At 44.4% G+C, this 18,436-nt stretch overlaps 1 protein-coding gene across 5 annotated transcripts in view; it reads left to right on the top strand.

Annotated features, from left to right (window-relative positions):
• The window catches only part of LOC311062080 (zinc fingers and homeoboxes protein 2-like), a 518,056-nt gene that overhangs the window by 114,725 nt on the left and 384,895 nt on the right, over positions 1-18,436 (top strand). For 2 of the 5 annotated variants that reach the window (XR_014602459.1, XR_014602460.1), the window contains exons 4-6: positions 135-3,315; positions 4,955-5,138; positions 8,184-10,694. Coding sequence is in view for 3 of the 5 variants with exons in the window: in XM_084080858.1 (XP_083936984.1) it covers positions 236-3,315; positions 4,955-5,135 (3,261 nt within the window). In the remaining 2 variants the exon portion in view is untranslated. Of the gene's footprint in view, positions 1-134; positions 3,316-4,954; positions 5,139-8,183; positions 11,359-18,436 lie in introns of those variants that run through there. The other 3 variants (XM_084080858.1, XM_084080857.1, XM_084080859.1) reach the window with 2 other exon arrangements.

The following is an 18,436-nucleotide window of genomic DNA, read 5'->3' on the forward strand; positions in this document are numbered from 1 at the left end:
TGAAAAAAGGGTTACAAAATCGAGGGATAAAAATTATTTAAAATAGAAATATAGACACAAAATGGAAGTCCTTGTTCTTTCTAATATGTACAGTAAAACATGTTAATTTTTCCTGTTTTTCTGCCCTAAAACAGCCAGGTTGACGTTGTTCAACACTGCCACCAACACCAGCAGACGAGTGCAGTATCATCAAGGTAACTAACCAGCAACGTAACCTCCACCAGCAGCAGCCGTCATGTCCAGTCGCAGGAAATCGTCCACGCCCTGCATGGTCCGGGTCGTTCATGACCTGCCCGAACCGGAAAGCGACCCAGAGGAGCCGATGGACGTGGATAGGCCATCGGATGTTCCTGTAGACAATGGCGCCATTACAGAGAGAGGCCCATCAGAACCATGCAACCCCGCGAGTGAAAAGCAAGAGCCACAGGAGCATCCAGAAAATCCAGAGAAAACCGAGCAGGAGACGTTTTCAAGACCGGCTGAAACCCAGAGTCCACCAGAGCCATCAGAACGAAATGAACTGTCAAATGAAGAGGAGGAAGATGCTGTGATGCTTGAGGATGACGGAAGCGGACAGGCAAAGGAGAGAGAGGGGGGCGATAATGAGGCGGCGGCCTCGAGAAGGCAGCAAAGGAAATACGAGTGCAAATACTGCCCTTTTTCCACACAGAATCTGGACAACTTCAAGGAGCACGTGGACTCGATTCACCCCAGCGTCATCCTCAACCCACTGTACCTGTGTGCCGTCTGCAACTTCAGCACTAAGAAATTTGACTCGCTCACAGAGCACAATGAGAGCCAGCACCCGGGCGAAACAAACTTCAAGTTCAAGAGGGTGAAAAGGAACAATCAGACTATCTTAGAACAGACAATCGAAGGCATGGACAATTCAGTCGAATGCGATTTGACAAACGGGCAGGGCGAAAGCAACGACAGCGGTGCCGCGTTTCCCCCTTGCATATCCACGACAGTAACGACACCCGACAGTATTCAGTCAATCTACCAGGTCAATGGCCTGAAGAGCCAGTTAGATAGCCTTCTGCAGAAGGACCAAATCACAGCGGTGAACATCAATGGAACGGTGATCATCCCCGAACCCACAATCTTCCAAGGGCTTTCCCACGTCACCCCGCACCTACAGCGCCCGCCCAACTTCAACTCCGTACCAAAAATTGCCGTTCCCCTGAACACCACCAAATACAACCCGTCGTTGGACAACAACCTGACGCTCATCACTTCCTTCAGCAAGTTCCCTTACCCAACGCACGCCGAGCTCTCCTGGCTGACCGCGGCGTCCAAACACCCCGAGGAGCAGATCAAAGTGTGGTTCACCACGCAGAGGCTAAAGCAAGGCATCACGTGGTCACCCGAGGAGGTGGAGGAAGCCAGGAAGAAGATGTTCAACGGCTCCATTCCGCCGGCCCACCACACCTTCACCGCCGCACGCGCTAGTCAGGTGTCGCAGCCGTCGTCTGCCAAAGCCTCTCTGCAGCCGGTCGTCCACACTACGGTCGAGCACCCCAATCATATCAAGATGTCAAGCATGTCCAACGGGTTGAACACCGTTACTGTGACGACGACCTTTCCCGCGGGGGTCGGCCCGGTCCCGGGCCACGCCCTCAAACGGCCCCTGCCGCCTCACGCGATGGCCATGTTCGCCCCGGAGTCCAAGCGGCCCGTCATGGCGGTCGCGCCGCACTCTGGGGACCCGAAAGACAAGGGTCTCATGGCCCCTCCCCCACCTCCTCCACCACTGAAAGACCGCCTCCCGATGGCTCCGCCTCCGGTTCCCATGGAGATGAAGAGACCTGTAGCGCTTCCTGTGGTCCCGGCGGAGCTGAAGAGGTCATCTGCTGCTGTGCCTTTAATGCCGCCACCGTCGTCCAAGGGGAAGCTGCTTGCGGCGGCGGCTCCTCTTCCATCGTCCTTCAACTCCAAGACCAGGCCGGTGGTGTCTCTGCCCTCCATACTATTTCAACAGTCATTAACCCGGCCTTTCTTAGCACCCCCGCCTATCATCGCACCCCCATACAAGAACTACCTAATTCCTCATCCTTCGCCCATCACCTCCAAAGACAAAAACCCCATTACCCATGCGTTATTAGCCCCCGATATGAAGCTACCAAACTCGCCCCCGCTGGTTGCACCGCACATACGGAGGCCCCCCATCATCCAGTCAGTTCGCGCCCCACTCAAATCCCCATCGTCCCAGATGCCGACAGGCTTTCCCTCACCGAGATCGAAAGAGCAGCAGCAAGGAGGGGGGGAACTGAAAGTCTGCTACCCCAGAGGAGACAAGATACCCACTCCTCTGTCTGAGGCCAACGGTGTGTCCCATGTGGAGGCCAGATGGTCACACGAGCAGAACCCACACATCCACAACAACGGATTCATACAGCTGTATGCCAGCGAACCGCCCAGAGCTGAGCAGCACAAGTCACTGTCGGTGCCCACCCAGTTCCCCCTGCTGGAGAGGATGAAGGGGAAGACTGCAGAACAGCTCAAGATCCTGGAAGAAAACTTCCTGCGGAAGAGCTTCCCCACGCACATCGACGTCGACAACCTGGCGGTTGCCACGCGCCTGTCGCGGCAGGAGATCGAGAGCTGGTTCGAGGAGCGCCGCGCACTCCGTGACAACCTTGAGCAGGCACTGCTCAACTCTATGGGCACTAAGAGGATGGGCTTTGGCATGGGCAATGGCGGTGGCACTGCGGCAGTCGAGAAACGACTGCAGCATCAACATCAACTGCACCAAGCCATACAAATGAATGGAATTCACAAACCGAGCAGTGGCCATGTCAAAAGCCCTCCTCTTCTGCCACAGCCTCCCATCCTTCCTATCGTCGCCCCTCTCACCGTGCCATCATCTGTTCCCTCCAACCCATCTTCTCCCTGCTCAGTGCCTGCAGACTGCCGATCCCCAGCGCTCCTCAAGGACGTTTCTGCGCAAGCGAGGTGGCCTTCTCCTGAGGAGTTCAGCCAGCTGGAGGCCCGGGCGGGTCTGCCACGCGTTGACTTCGCCCGCTCGTTCGTTGACAGCCGCACGGGGTTGAAAGGCAGCACCCCCGAGTGGACAGAACTGTTTCACAAGATGAACAGTGCAACATCTGGCATTGCCGGTGGAGGAGTGAACGGCAGTGGACAGGGGGCGTCAGTAAGCTCTTCTGAACATGTCTCTAGTATCATCCAACGCTGCCAGGAAGGAGGCAGTGGTAAGATGTTGGAGGGTGATCTGGGCAGGTTAGCAGCAGAACTGCGTCCCAAAAGCCTCAGCATTCAACAGCACCAGGACCTACATGACTGGCTCAGCGGCAGGTACAGTAAAGTTCATATTAGAACACCACACCGACCATTATCCAAAGCAGAAGGGCCCTCATTTATCAAACTTGCGCAGACGCAACTTTCTGCATTTATCAATCTGTCGTCAATTTGACGTGAGCGTAGCCAACGCTCAAATCTCATGTCAGGCTCTCAGCTCGTCTCAATTGTTTTCCATCATAGACTTGCGGTGCAGCATAGTCTGACAATCTGACAGGCAATCTAAACATATGCAGAAACATGGTTGAGATAGGTAAACCAACATACTAACTTAAATGTAATGTACTGTAATTGTGGACTTTTTTCAAAGTTATTTTGAACTTTAAAGCATTTTAATGTGTGCATCAGCCAAAAGAAGCCCGTGAAGAAAATGTAAACAAACGCTAGTCTAAAAACAAAGCCATCAACGGGGAAAATGGTCTATGTTTACGTACGATACATGACCAAATCTGTGAACAGATGCTGGTATTGTCCTTTTAAAGACACATATTTATATCTTAATGTTAAATCTTAAATGTTTTAAGACGTATTTCCCTGTCTTGTCTTTTGATTGGTTTTGGGATCATTAGGGATTGTCAGACATTTTGCATACCGTAAGCCATTAGGTGGATGCTTCTGTCCTGCAGAATGCCTAGCTATGCCCGAGAGTCTATTGATTTTGTGCCAGTGAAGGTGTTCAGGCACTTTACATCCCCTCTCTCTGTGCTTTCACATTTGTCACCATCTGTTTGAATAAGAAAAGTGTCTCTTCTCCTGTGTCTCAAAGAAATAGAATATTGGTACTAGCTTTTCTTTGAGAGAGAGAGAGAGAGAGTGAAAGAGAGAGAGAGAGAGAGAGATTTCTCTGTTTGCACCCTTTATTTTATCTTGCAGGGTAGCTTGATGGGCTTTGCAGAGTACAATCTACACTGTTTTCTTGATGGCAACCTATTAAGTGTCATTTTCTTTTGAGAAAGCTCTCTCTCAAAATAACACGACCATAACCCTTGAATAACAATATCACCTAAATAATTTGACGATGCCTTTTATTCTTCCCGTGAGATACAGTAGGCCTTTGAAAAGCACCAATGCTGCACCGCTGTGATGTGTTGTAATTGTTCTGCTGTTTTGTAAGCTTGTGCACACAGCCAGGGCCCAGTGTACATTCAATAACAGCACGTATACAGGACAGCGATGTCAAGTACAGCACCATGTTCTGCTGCTTTTTCTTTGTCAGCACGTATAGAACGTTATAATTACTGCACAAGGAAATTGTCACAGAGAACATTTCAACCCCGAAGTTTGACATCAAGCAAATACTTACCCCAAAACAGTGGCCATGCTATGGTAGATGCAAATTAGTTTGTTATGTATTTTATTTTTTATTTATTAAATAAATCGAAAAGATAGTGCTTTAACAACGGAGTATACCAGGGTTTGTGATATTCTGTTCTGAGGCCAATGTTTTTAACTTAAAAGCTTCCTTAAAATTTGAGTTCCGATGCTTCAGTGCGTCATTTGGTCACTAGGAACCTGTCTAAAGACAAGATATTACGGCACATATACACATAAACTAGAATTATAAGTATTTGAAGAAACACACTAGTTTGTCCTCTGTAAGGCCCAGACAAACCTTGACTCGGTGTGCTATTACCAGGCTGAGACCACAGAACGCAGGGGAGCTGAAGAACGGAATACAGAGCGGAGGTGTCGGAGGACCCCGGGAGGTGTTCGGGAGCTGGCTGGACGACGGAGGACACTTGAGGAGAGTACGGGAGCTGGCTCTGGAGAGAGAGAAGAAGATGGTCGAGGACGCCTCTGGGAGGCTGACTGGATAAATGGTACAGAAACAGTTTTAAAAAAGCGTCTGTGTCATTTTAGATTTTGGTGTTGGCTATTCAAAAATAGCAGATATACAAGCTCACAGCGCGACACTTGAGTGTCTTGTGCGAGCTGGTACTGTACATCTGCTTTTTTTTTTAAAGTCATTTTTTTTACACAAATCTTCTCTTCTGGGGATCCCTGGCACAAAACATTTTCAGATGGGGGGGGTCAAATACATATAATTTTGGTGGTCCTTGGCACTAAAAAGTTTGAGAACTACTGATTTAGAAGAATCGGCCTCAGGTCTTAATGGGTTAATTTCACAGACTGAGTGCAGACGCTGATTGGCTCTTCCACTTTTTGGTTTCTGCAAAACGCCCACCCAGCGCACATGATAATGTGAATTCATGCGACCAGGATGGTTTACCAGGGAATGCGTGCCCCGCACGTTTATGTAGCACCCGTTGTTGTCAGAGTTCCCGTTGTCATAGTGCGCAATGTTGATGACGTACACGAGCATAAATGGGGGACAGTTTGTACAAACGAAAGGACACTGGAGCAACTCAGACAACTTTGAGCCTCTTTCCGAGTTGCTCCAGTGTCTTCTCTTACGCTTGCTGCTCCTGTGATGCACGGGACCTGCCTTCATTTGGCGCGGTAAGATTCCCTTTCTTCACAGACATTGTGTGCATTGCTCTGTAAAAGAATGGAGTTCTATTGTGCACACTGCCTTTTATATTGGTGCAGCGGCACAAACGCAGCGGCCAATCCGTGAAGCCGATGGGTCAGGGTGGCCAATCAGGTTCAGGATTTGTAGTGCGCCCCCCATCCAATTATTGCACTGGCCCGGGGCGCAGTCCACAGAAAGGGAAAAGAAAGGGCAAGAGAAAAACATAGGACAAGACAAAGAAGACTAGACTAGGACAACAAGAATTCAGTCACAATAAGAGGGAGTATAAACACCCACACACAAAACCCACAATCAGGGAAACCGATGGGTCGGGTGGCCAATCAGGGAAGCCGATGAGTCGGGTTGGCCAATCAGGGAAGCCCGGGACAGACAGACAGACACACACACACACACACACACACACACACACACACACACACAGAGAGAGAGAGAGGTTTCTGGATTTATTTTAATAGATGTACCATACTTACATTCTGCTGTTGCGGTCATGTACTGTAAGTACATTATGTGCTGCTCGAGTAGTTTATTACGCACTTGCACAAAGTGTTATCATGTACTTGCAGTACTTTTCCACAAGTTAACACTAAGATTAATAGACTGGAATAAAGCCACTGTCATAGCCATGTTCCAGAATGCTCATTAAGCCAGTGTTGCCAGCCTGGGCAACAGACACCATCTCATCCCAGCCAGGAAGCTACTGTGTTGAGTAGCTGTGTGGGTTTTGGCAAATATTGCTTAGCAACAAAATTTAGTTCCAAGAATTGAGTTGGAAAAAGACATTTGAGTGACTGGAGACTGAAAATAGAAGCAGACCCCCCAGTGTGGAAGTTATTTTACATGAAAGCCGTCACCTTTACGACGATAGCATTCTGCTTGTTTGTGCTGCGCTCCTAAGTGACTCCTAAGTGTGATTGGAGTTTTAACATTCTCACACGTCTTCCGTTTGTCTAGAGATTTTGCGATGTGTTGAAAGCACGTTTCATGATATTATTTTTTTATTTATTAAATCAGACCACAGTGAATTCATTTCAACAGTGAATTTTGGAAGCCACCAAACTGTGGCGTGCACGTTTTTATACCAAAAAACAACTACACCCGGTGATTTCACTAATTAGTACCCTCCGCCCCCCAACCCCGTGATTGAAGGGTCTGCTAATTAGTGTAATCAGCTGCCGTTTTGTTGTCGGGACACCCTGGAAATAAACAGAACCACACGGCTCACAATGTGACCAAGGTTAGGCAAACGCGAAGGCATTAAACCGCATTCTGGTGGGTTTTCAAATGAAAGCCAGCTGTGTGCATCGAAATGGCCCCAATAGGATTCGGCTCCGCCGCACCAACTTCACCTAGTATTTGCCAGACCTCAGAGATCAAATTCATGTGAAAGGAAAGACGGTTCCCACACACTGTTCAACTCTGCACCTCTCCACTTTTGTAAAGCAACAATATGCATTCCGAGGGTGTGCTCATGGGATTGGATTTTTTGGTGAGGTTTCGCCTCCCCACGTCGTCGGAAAATAGGATGCGGCGATGTGATATTATTGATCCGTTCTCTGAACTTTAATCTAATTACATCTACACAATGCAGAAAAGTTCAATAACGCCTTGTACTCTCTCACCTTGAAGCCCCGCGGTACCCTGTGAACTTACAGTGACTGGAACAGTAGAATAAGGCTTACATTCCTCGATTGCCGACATAACAAGCAGCCTAGTAGCTGACGAGTGGCAAGGGTCGGACTCGACAGACAATAGATGTAACCAGATATCCCTGTGTGCCTGACATGATCATGTGGCATTCCTTTTGCAAATGCTTTTCTTTCCTCCAGGTGCTTCTGTCTTTGACGTACGTGTACGTGTACGTGTGTGTGTGTGTGTGTGTGTGTGTGTGTGTGTGTGTGTGTGTGTGTGTGTGTGTGCGTGTGCGTGTGTGTGTGTGAGAGCGCGAGCACGTCCGCGTGCATTAACGCCACAGTGGCACTGTCCTCCTAATCGCCCCCAAACCGCAGGCCTCATTTAATCACATCTACAGTACACAATGCACAATTTTACTATTTCCCTCTTAACATGGATTAGGGGAGCGCGCCAGCCAGTCCTGGCCTCTTGTCTATGAGAGCGCTGTATTTCACAATATGCCCTAGTTCCCAGCAGCACCCGGGGTACCAGGAACACTGGCTCCTGGCAGTGCAATTGCTTTTTAATCCCCCCCACCCCACCCCCTTTCATTTTGGGATTTTATTTTAGGAGGCAAATGATCCAAGCCTTTGTGAAACTGACATTTCTCTGGTGTAAAAAAAAAAAAGGAAGCGTTTATTTTTTTTTCCTTCTTGTGGTGGGGGGGTTAATAATGCCTTTCTGTCTTTCTTCCTCGCAGGTGTGAAGACAGGTTGTCACCGCCATCACTGCTGTCAATTACACACACACAGGAGCCAGGAAGACACAGAGAGAATCAAATAGCGAGAACGACGAGGAATGGAGAAAAAAAAGTACTGTGGATGGATGGAAAGAGATTTTTAAACGTGGGGGGAAAAAAAGATTATTTTTTTTTATCTTGTGATTGTCGCAGCCCGGATCATGCACAACAATTCTCCTCCGTCATGTCAGAGCCAATAATGTGATTCTTTTTTTTTTTAAATGACCCCTCTTCCAAAAAAACAACCCCTTCTTTAACCACTGGATCCCTACCATACCTATTCTGGGTATGTCATAATAGGCGAACATTCAGCAAAACAGGCAAAACATTCAGTGAAAAAAACCTATCTACAAGCTCGGCGTAGAGCTTGTAGATCGGCTATTATCGGCAAAGAGATTTTGTGTAGAGGGGAACAAAAGGAGAGAACCTAGTGTAGACCTCTGGGGGACACCGTACCGTATATCGCTGTTGTCAGGCAGAAACCTTGTATTTCCAAGTTTCACATTTCTTATGTTTTTCCGTCGAAAAGTAGTGAAAATAGCCAATCTACAAGCACACAACGCCTCGCATCAGTGTGTACTTGTAGATCTTCTATTTTCACTATTTTGAAATGTTTTTAAAATAATAATAAAAAAAGGAACGGTTTTGGAAATACAAGGTTTCCACCGACAGCAACGACACAGAGTTTCAGTGGTTAACATGTGATTGTTGTACGAAATGGATGGGCGAGAGACTATCACAGGAAGTCAAAACAGGGCTTTACAGCAGAGGAGCCAAATGTGCTCTTAAATTGAAAAGTGTAGGAGCGCAGCTGAGGAATTGAGGAGCATGACATGTGGAAATGAATTAAAAATGCTCCATCGTCACGTTGAGTCTCAAGTTGCAAATAGGCACTTTTTTCCCCCCAATTTTCGTGGCACCGTGAGTCTATTTTTAGGAAAACACATGCTACCAAAAAGCTACACCGTGCAGAGCCCAGTGAAATTGAAACTGTGTCCAGAGTTCTCTAAAGATATTACTTGGATACGAAGAGCTATTTTCCGGAAACATTATTTAATGTTAAATCCGTATTTATTGCGGCGTAGCTCTGCAGGAGTCTAGCCGCATAAGAGGGTCTGTCTGTGTATCTGTCTGGGTTCTGGAGCTCATCTCGAAAACCCATTCAATCCGGGAATGCGTCTCTGTCATTTTAGATTACTTTGGCTATTAAAAAATAGGTCAATTGGTTGATTGACTTTATTAATTAAAAAATGACAATGAAAATAACATCTTTCCACAATGGTTGGTAATAATACATTCATAATATTTAAAACAAGGATGTTGACAATGCATGTTGTGTCCATTTAACAGAATAAGGGCACAGAAACATATGGTTCTTAATGTTGTCCTTTCCAGTTAGCCTTTTCCTCCGTCAACTTTCGCAGTGCCTCTTGTAGATAGAGTGTCTGTTTTTTTGTTGACATGCGACCAGTTGCTGTTGACAGTCTACCAGCTTTTTCTGTGTTTTGGGCACAGTTGGCACAGCCTATCTTTTTCCTTTTTGCTCCTGGCGAAGCCTCCCTACTGGTCAATATGTGCTTCTTAGCCTGATGGGCCAGTCCTCACTGCAGGGACTGCAGTGGCTGTGTGTGTTTGAACTGTGGTTCCAGTGGACGTACAGTATGTGCTGCCATCGCTTTTGTCAAAGGAGGTCTGAGAGGTACCATTTCTGAAGGTAGTCCGCTGGGCTGATGGTCTCCTTAAATATCTGCTATTTTTGTATAGCCAAAGTATAAAATAATGGTTATTGCTCAAATCTAAAATGACACAGATGCGTTCCCAGATTGAAACAATTCTTCACTACTTTAGGATAGACTGCAAGAAATCCTCAACCTTCCCTTTAAGACTTTTATTTTGTGGGGAAGGCAACATCACATGTTCACACAGTGTGGTGAAAAGGGGGGGGGGGGGGGGGCACAAAGTTTCCATAAACACAAAGTTGACCGGGGTCCTCTAGGGTCTGTACTTGGCTCCCTCCTTTTTTCCTCAATACCAAATCTCTATTTTTGGCGAATATTTGCCAATTTCCGCTGAATGTTCGCGTATTAAGACATGCCCAGAAACAGGGCGCTACAGGGTTGGTTAACTCTGAAAGTGTTAACATTTGACGCTTACAGAGTTGATATTAACACATGGGGTGCCAGTTTTTTTTTAAAACAGAGTACACTGAGTGCCAGGATTTTTAACCATTTTTGAGGAGCCGAGATACAGGCTTTTGAAGTCTTAAGTTAACCAGGAAGTGGATTGGAGTCTAAATCTTCAGAAAATGATATCTCCTTGTGCTGTGAAGGAAAAAAAAAAAATTAACCGTATATATACGGTTTTGGCACTCCATTTTGGCACTCCATGGTTGTATCCCCCCCCCCAATGTGTTAACATAACGTCTCTCCAAAACTGTTACTTTTCAGGATTCAAATTCTAAAATGGTAGCAAGTCGACAAGCTCAAAATGTGTCCCTTCGTGCCACGTTTCCAGCTTGTGGATCTGCTACTTTTGTGTGACGCTGTAGAATGATCAAGTAGAGCGTTGATTTACGAAAAAAAACACAACAAGTTAGAATGTGGAGAATGAGATAGGAGGTTTCTGTCCGACAACAGCGATACTTTTTTTTTTGCTGTGTAGGTATAGGGCCTCAGGTAGAGAGATAATGTTGTGCATGACCTGGGATGCTGAGGAGTAGCACAGAGGAGGAGGAATGCCTAATTTACACTCCGTCGCATGACCGTGTCGGTCGCTGAGAACAGCCGAAACCTACGAGCTTTCACGATGCCTCGCGCAAACGACGCCGTGGTGCGACGAAGTATAAATCAGGCTATTTAGAACGAAGCACTGAATGTGTGGCTGCTCTGCGGCACCGACTCCGACCGCACGACTGACCGACAGAACGACCGACGGAACGAACGAACGACCGACCGATCTGGTGATTTAAAAGAAACAAAAAAAACAAACGCCGAGTGCCAAAGCTGGGATCTGCTGCATTGTAACGAAAAACTTTTGACAAAAAAAGGGTTCTTCTTCATCTTGTAAATAAGGATTATGTATGTTTTGTTTTGTTTTTTTGTTTTTGTTTTTTCTGTATTGCTACAGATTTGTACAATTTTGGGGGGAGTGGGGCGGGGGAGGGGGGAGGGGGGAGAATTTTGTTACATTTTATAAAAATGGGAGCAACGTCGCCCCCTTTGTTTTTTCCTCTCTCTCACAACTCTTGTTCTGAAACTCCGTCTGGGGTGTTTTTTTTTTGTTTTATTTAGTTTTTTCTCGATGGTCGGAGTTTTTAAGAAAAATGCAAACAAAAAAACTATGGTGCCAGCAGCAGTGGCATGCGCGTGCGTGCCACGGTAAACAAAAAAAAAACAAGTACTGTAACACAGTGGAACCACTACAATTAAGGACCGACCAGTTGGCAATATTTCACTCACTTTTCTCCCCCCTTTGGGCACTGGACTTCCACATGCTGCTTCCCTGCTGAGAGGAGAGGAGACGAGAGGAAATGATACGAGACAAGAGGAGACGAGAGGAAAGAGGGGGGCTTTTGCTTCACGTCAAATCAGAAAGAAAAAACAATCTGACTTTTTTTTACTGTGCTGAAGTGAAGTCAAGTGCTATTATTATTATAATTATTAATATTCTTCTTATTATTATTGTAGCCACTCTGTCCCGAACTCTTCTTTTTGGAGAAAATTGAAAGAAAAAAAAACAAAACAAAAAAAAACAGCAACATAAGCCAATCTGCACTCAAATCCTGTTCTGTTGGAACATGCTTGTATGACCAAGTAACTGTTGTGGATCTGTCCTTTTCAATAATAAGGAACAAAAGCAAGAGAGAAAACACACAACCGCAACAAAAAACAACAAACAAGAAAATGAAACGTGAGACTGTCGTAAGGTTGGCGAAGGGCAGACAGTTTGAAATGGTAACGACCACACACACAAACACACACAGTGATGGAAACAGAAACACACACAACAACAACACACACACAATCTAGAATCATGCTGCCTGAATCATATTCAAATCTTAATCTCACTTTGTCCCTCAAACTGTCTTTCTGTCTCTTTCTTTTCCTTTTGCTCTCTTTTGCTTTCTTTCTCTCCATCTTTCTTTCTATGTACCTTATATCTATGTCTCTCACTTTTTGTCCTTAGCTCGCTCTCTCTCTCTCTTTCTCTCTCTCTCTTTCCTTCTCTCTCTCTCTCTTGCGCTCTATTTCCATTTTCTCTGTTTGATTTTTTTATTTTATTATTTCTTTGTCGTCCTGTACACAGACATACACATCTGTAATAATAATGATGATAAAAGAAGATAACTAGCCTTTTATTCAGTACATTACTACATGTTGGCTTGGTAGGTGTAGTCTAATCTAGTTCCATTCCGACAAAAAAAAAAGAAAAAAAGAAGAAAAAAAAAACATAGTAAAAAAAATAAATAATACAAAATACAAACTATGAGCTCTTTATGTATCGCTTCTGCCGCTATAGTGTTCTGGTCAGATTTAAGATGATAAGACTACATATATCTGAAATACCGTATTTTAAAATGCATACTGGGGTTGGCCTCAATGAACGTTATTCAGTCCAGAAAAGAAGTCCACTTTAAGGCAGATTTATTCTTCGTCATAAGACGGCGTCCCGCCGCGAAAATAGCCCGTCTCCAAGCTCGCAACTAGTCGACCTCGGAGACTGGCTTTTTTATGACGCTTGATGCCGCGGTGTGGTATGATGGAGCTTAAATCAAGCATTGCAATGTACTTTGTTCCAGTGTATTGACCTGTGTAATCTATGGGAAAAGAAGTTGTATGTGTACATTTTTTTTTTATAATGTACGGTAGCAGGTTGAGATTGTTACATGTTTTTGAATACTTTTTCTTCTACACGTTAATACCAGGTAAATATACTGAGATGAGGCTGTTGTAAAAAGTATTTCTGGAAAGATTTTTAAGCCCTTTTTATGACCACTGATCCTTTAAAAAAAAAAGACAGCATTCAGCAGATGCTTGCAGAAAGCGCAGGTTGTTTTTGTTGCTATGAGACTGCTGAAACCCCCAGTTTGAAGCGTGGTGCTCTTTTTGCTAAAGCTTAAAAATATTTTTTACCAACTTCTACTACTTGGTGCTCTGGGCGCTCAAAACATGCTAAAGCTCTCGGCGCTGCCGGCAACATGCAACACAGCACGTCCTCTCCTGTGAAGAGAGGTGCTTGGTGGACACACACAAGGCTTAAAACTCTTTCGGAGACTTGTTTTTAGGTTGAATGGTTTGTATTGAATGTCTGAATGTCAAATGCTCCTTTAGATTCATCTAACTTTGAATGTCCCGAGAGTGAATTATTTAAGAATATGCAGTAATGGCTGACTGGTTTTACTTAAAGAAAAGATGGAAAGAAAGACTCAACCATACTGGCACTATGAGGAGGGAAGTTAAAACTACAAAATCAAAGATCACTATATTTTTGTCCAAATACCTCTGTCGATGTGCTGTATCATATTGTCGCAATGCATTGTGTGAGCTTGTAGATCACCAATTGTGGCTACTGCTGAACATTTTGCACAGTTTGTGAAAGTATAAAATAAGGCATAAGTTATTAAAACACAAAATCCCACAACATATATAGTCTCATATCACGATATCGATATAATATGATATATTACCCAGCCCTACTTAAAACCAGTTCATAAATTGGCATCAGTAAATTTGTCGACTGGCCCTGTGCTTGTACCAGAGGATAGTAAGAAATGCCCGCTTCCTACCCCAGCTGGCTCTAATGTGACATGATAAGAATTTGATTTTCAAGCACCTTTTAGGAGAAGATGTTGTAATTCAATTCAAAGTAGGGTTATGGCGGCAATAAAAAAATATATAATAGCACCACTAAAGAAGATTGCACTTCCTTGCTTGAAAATGAAAATGTTATCGAGAACTTTACATACAAATTCAAAGAATTCAAGAATGATACCCTTTCAGACTAAAATATAACCTGGTCATAGTTTGGGCTGCTTATACCCGGTTGTGCCACTGTGCGAGAGTCTCTCCTTCCGTCTCAGTTACACACTTTTCACCCAGGTGTTTTTGAATCAAACCAAGATCTGAACATACCCAGAGAGAGTGCGCCTGGTTTCCCTAAAAGCATTTTAGCACTTAAACACCACCTTTGTCCATCCAGTAGAGAGTAGTACAGCAAATACAGTCCTGGATGTGTTTAGATTTCACTGGCGTGATGGTGGGGGAGCTAACAGATTATATACACCAGTACCAGGGACACCTGCTCTCTCATGAATAGCTTCCGCCTGGATTCACAGACAAGGTGAATCCAGGCGAGGCCTATGATCCGTGATTGATTTTACCAGGTCAGTTTGTTGTTGAATGGGAGATGGAGAAGAAGGGAGGGAAAATACACAGTTAAGGGTCCATTTTTACACTGTCAGAGTTAAATGAACACAGGATTTTGGTGTGTAGGTACAGTACAGTAAGACGAGCCAGATTAGCAATCTTTGTTTTTTTTAAAAATAGGGCTCAAGTAATTAAATAAAACGTTAAAGTATCAGTCAAAACATAGATAATCGGTGGTCTAGGACTCTCCAAATTCGGGACCAGCATCGGTCCCAAAAATCTGGCATCAACTGGGCTCTAGAACTGAGACACACACACAGCGTGTAAGGGGAGTCAGCTTACAGCTCAGAATTCGGAAGGTGGTTCTAATGTCTTGGACACTCTGTGTGCAGCTGACAGGGATTGTGGGGGTACATTGTACTCTCTTTGACAAGCCTATGGGTGCCAATCCCCCCTCTGTTTCCCCCTTTGGAATTTCCCCCCCCCTAGTCTTTGGCACAGAGACTGTATTTACACAGGTGGCTGCAGATAGACCGGGCTCCCAGAAACTCCCCAAATAGGGATCGCATAGATCGAATGAGCCATAAGCGGGGGAAAAAAAGAATACGAGGCAAGCAGACAATGCAGTTTTTAATCAGTTGACAGCTCGGCTTGGAGACCTTTCTCGAGACATGCGAGATAGGATCTGCAAGATGTACCGTGTACATCGCTCTTGCCTAAGATAGAACACAACAGACATTACAGTACGTAATACATCTTGTCTGGAGTAAAGTCTGCAGATTGAAACGGCAACTGATTAATAATCGTCAGCAATGGAAGCATTTGCATTCCAGTTGTTCACAGAAAGAAAGAAAATCCCAACGGTTAACATTAACCATTTTCAACCTTGCGTCCCCATTTTGAGTATGTCATTTTATAGGCAAAAACATTACACATTTTCAGAAATTTTCAAAACTGGCAAAATTAGCAGAAGCTCACTTGTCGCGGTGAGGTTGTAGATGGGCTATTGTTTTAAATGGGGCTCAAGTGGTTAACAGCAACTTGATATTCAGATTGCTGTGACTCATTTTGCGGTATAGATTGCATCATCTCACAGCTGTGTGAGCGGTTACCAGTCAGACCCCATGTGTTGTTTTTCCTTAGACAACCATGACAATAGCCAGTCCAAGTCAAATTAATTCTGTTCTTTTGTGCATGTGGCCAAACAAGTTGAGACAATGAGGGAAAGTAGATGAACCAAATTGAATGACTTTCGACTACAGTAAGTCGAGGCCACAAACAGTTGAAGTGTCTTTTTTTCCCCGTCATGTGTCCCTGTGAACCAAACAAGCCTTGCCTAATTAATGCTCTGTCGTACAACAAAGTATAAAAATGAGGATTTACGGTGAGGTTTGGCAGTGTTTTTTGGGGAAACCAGATGCAGCACACAGACACACACACACACACACACACACACACACACGCACACAGACACACACACACGCACGCACACAGACACACACACACAGGCCGACTGTACACTTGACGTTGAGGCCAGCCCTGACACATACTGAGGTCCTGCTTCTTCTACTACTACTACTATCAAACAATCGGTCCTGGGCTCGAAATAGGCTGGAAAACTCTTTCAAATACTTCAGATGCTCGAATCGGTGCAATCGAATCAACCCACACCCGCATCAGCATTTCTTACACTATGACCAGGAAATGGGTCACAACAACCCCCATACCCACCTTGACCTGAGAAGTTGTTTTTAAAAATGTGCATGGGTCCATTCGTTTGTGTCCCAGCCTGAAAAAAACACATGACAACCTTTTAGACTGTGTCAAAAGTGGTTGTTTAATCTCTTGTACTGATGAGGTAACACTACACTTTCTTTAGTTTTTTGAAATCACGTATTTGAAATGTATTCCAGCTCTATTTTCCCCAGGTCAGCAAAACAACCTGTTGATGTCTGCTGTACTACAATAAAAACACAGCCTTTTCCAAGGTTATACTCTGCTCTCATCACTGTGTGTGTGTGTGTGTGTGTGTGTGTGTGTGTGTGTGTGTGTGTGTGTGTGTGTGTGTGTGTGTGTGTGTGTGTGTGTGTGTGTGTGTGTGTGTGTGTGTGTGTGTGTGTGTGTGTGTGTGTGTGTGTGTGTGTGTGTGTGTGTGTGTGTGTGTGTGTGTGTGTGTGTGGAAATGAAATAATACGGATAATCGTGTAAAGTGTGTGTACATGAAACAGTTGGTTCACTCACCTACTAGTATTGCATTTCCAGACCTGCTAAAATAAAGGCACCATAGAAGACACTTCATTACAGGGGCCATGCGCAAATCAGCGTTAGGCAACGGTTTCTGTTGTATCTGATGTCACCTGCCCATACATGGAGATCCCCAAAGTCTGAGCTAATTCATTATGCCCAAATATGGACATGGGGAGAGAGACAGAGCAAAGGGTGGAAGTAAAGGGAAGGGCCCCCGGGAGAGCTCAATCAACGCAACGGGGAGGGAGAGAGTATGACTTTTTTTAATGACAGTCTATAGTGACACTTTTATTTATATATATGACGTAAATTCACACAGTGTTTCTTGATGGCAATACAGTATGACTTTTTGCATACAGTATAGTGTTGCTTACTTTTAATGACAGTAGTATAGTGTTTAGAAAGATTGAAAAAGTTGATGAGATGTGCATGTTGGCTCAGCCAGTTTAAACACACAACACACAAGAAGTCAGATTCTGGGTTTGAATCTGACTTCTATCATGTTGCATCATGGTCAGCATCATGTCAGTATCATGTTAGTATCATGGTAGTGACAGTGTCATGTCAGTATCATGGTCAGTATCATGTCATTATCATGGTCAGAATCATGGTCAGTATCATGTCATTATCGTGGTCAGTATCATGGCATTATCATGGTCAGAAACATGGTCAGTATCATATCAAGTTGGGTGTCCTTCCCATGAAAATGATTGAGAACCATTGCTTTGTCTGATGTTAGGTACAGAACACTGAGATGCAAGAGAACACGCTTGTGACCACATACTGTACCTCAATAGCCATTCAGACTCTTGACTCACCTCCCACTAGCCAATAATAATATGTCTGTACCTGTGTGCTCATTCTGTTTCGTGGGCCAGGGGTTTTCAACTGGTCCATGAAAGTTTTGCATGTGTTCCCTGACCATGTTATGTGTTTTTTTTTTTTTTCATTATTCTATTTTATTTTATTGCAGAGAAAAGACAGTGGAATTAATTTTGAGGAGGCTTGTGCTTTAATTCCAAAAGTACATTTCACTTTAAAACACTTCTGGGGTCATTTTAATGTCTACTATGACTGATGTGTGCACACCAGACAGTTTTCAAGTTGCTTGATTTAGTAATTAGATATTTGATATTCATTTTATCAGACACTCCCCCCTCCCCTCCTACATATAAACCTATTGTACATCAAACAACATTAAAGCGTGTTAGACTCATTGAAGACACACATACCTGGCTCTGGTGACTGATAGTGTCCTTCTGATGCGTTACTTTTTTTCCCTCCATTTATTTTATTTAATGTATTTATTTATTTATTTTCATCAAGACACCTTTAACTACTACAGAAGAGGATCAGCTCATTAAGATCCACAGACTCTAAGAGGCATATGTGTATAAAGCTTAGTCCCTTAGTGAAGTTCTGGATGAGTTGTCGGGCAAAATTCCCAGAGCTACAGTTAAAAGCAAATTCTTTATTTATTTATATATTTGTTTTACCTTTTGCAACTATGTATCTCTGTGAGAGCGTTTTTGGCTATTGGCTTAAAGTATACATGATGTGAACATGCATGGTACATCATTATCAGACTTAAAGGGGAATTTT

This window comes from Gymnoscopelus microlampas (assembly GCF_963454915.1).
Source record: "Gymnoscopelus microlampas genome assembly, chromosome: 15".
NCBI lineage: Eukaryota > Metazoa > Chordata > Actinopteri > Myctophiformes > Myctophidae > Gymnoscopelus > Gymnoscopelus microlampas.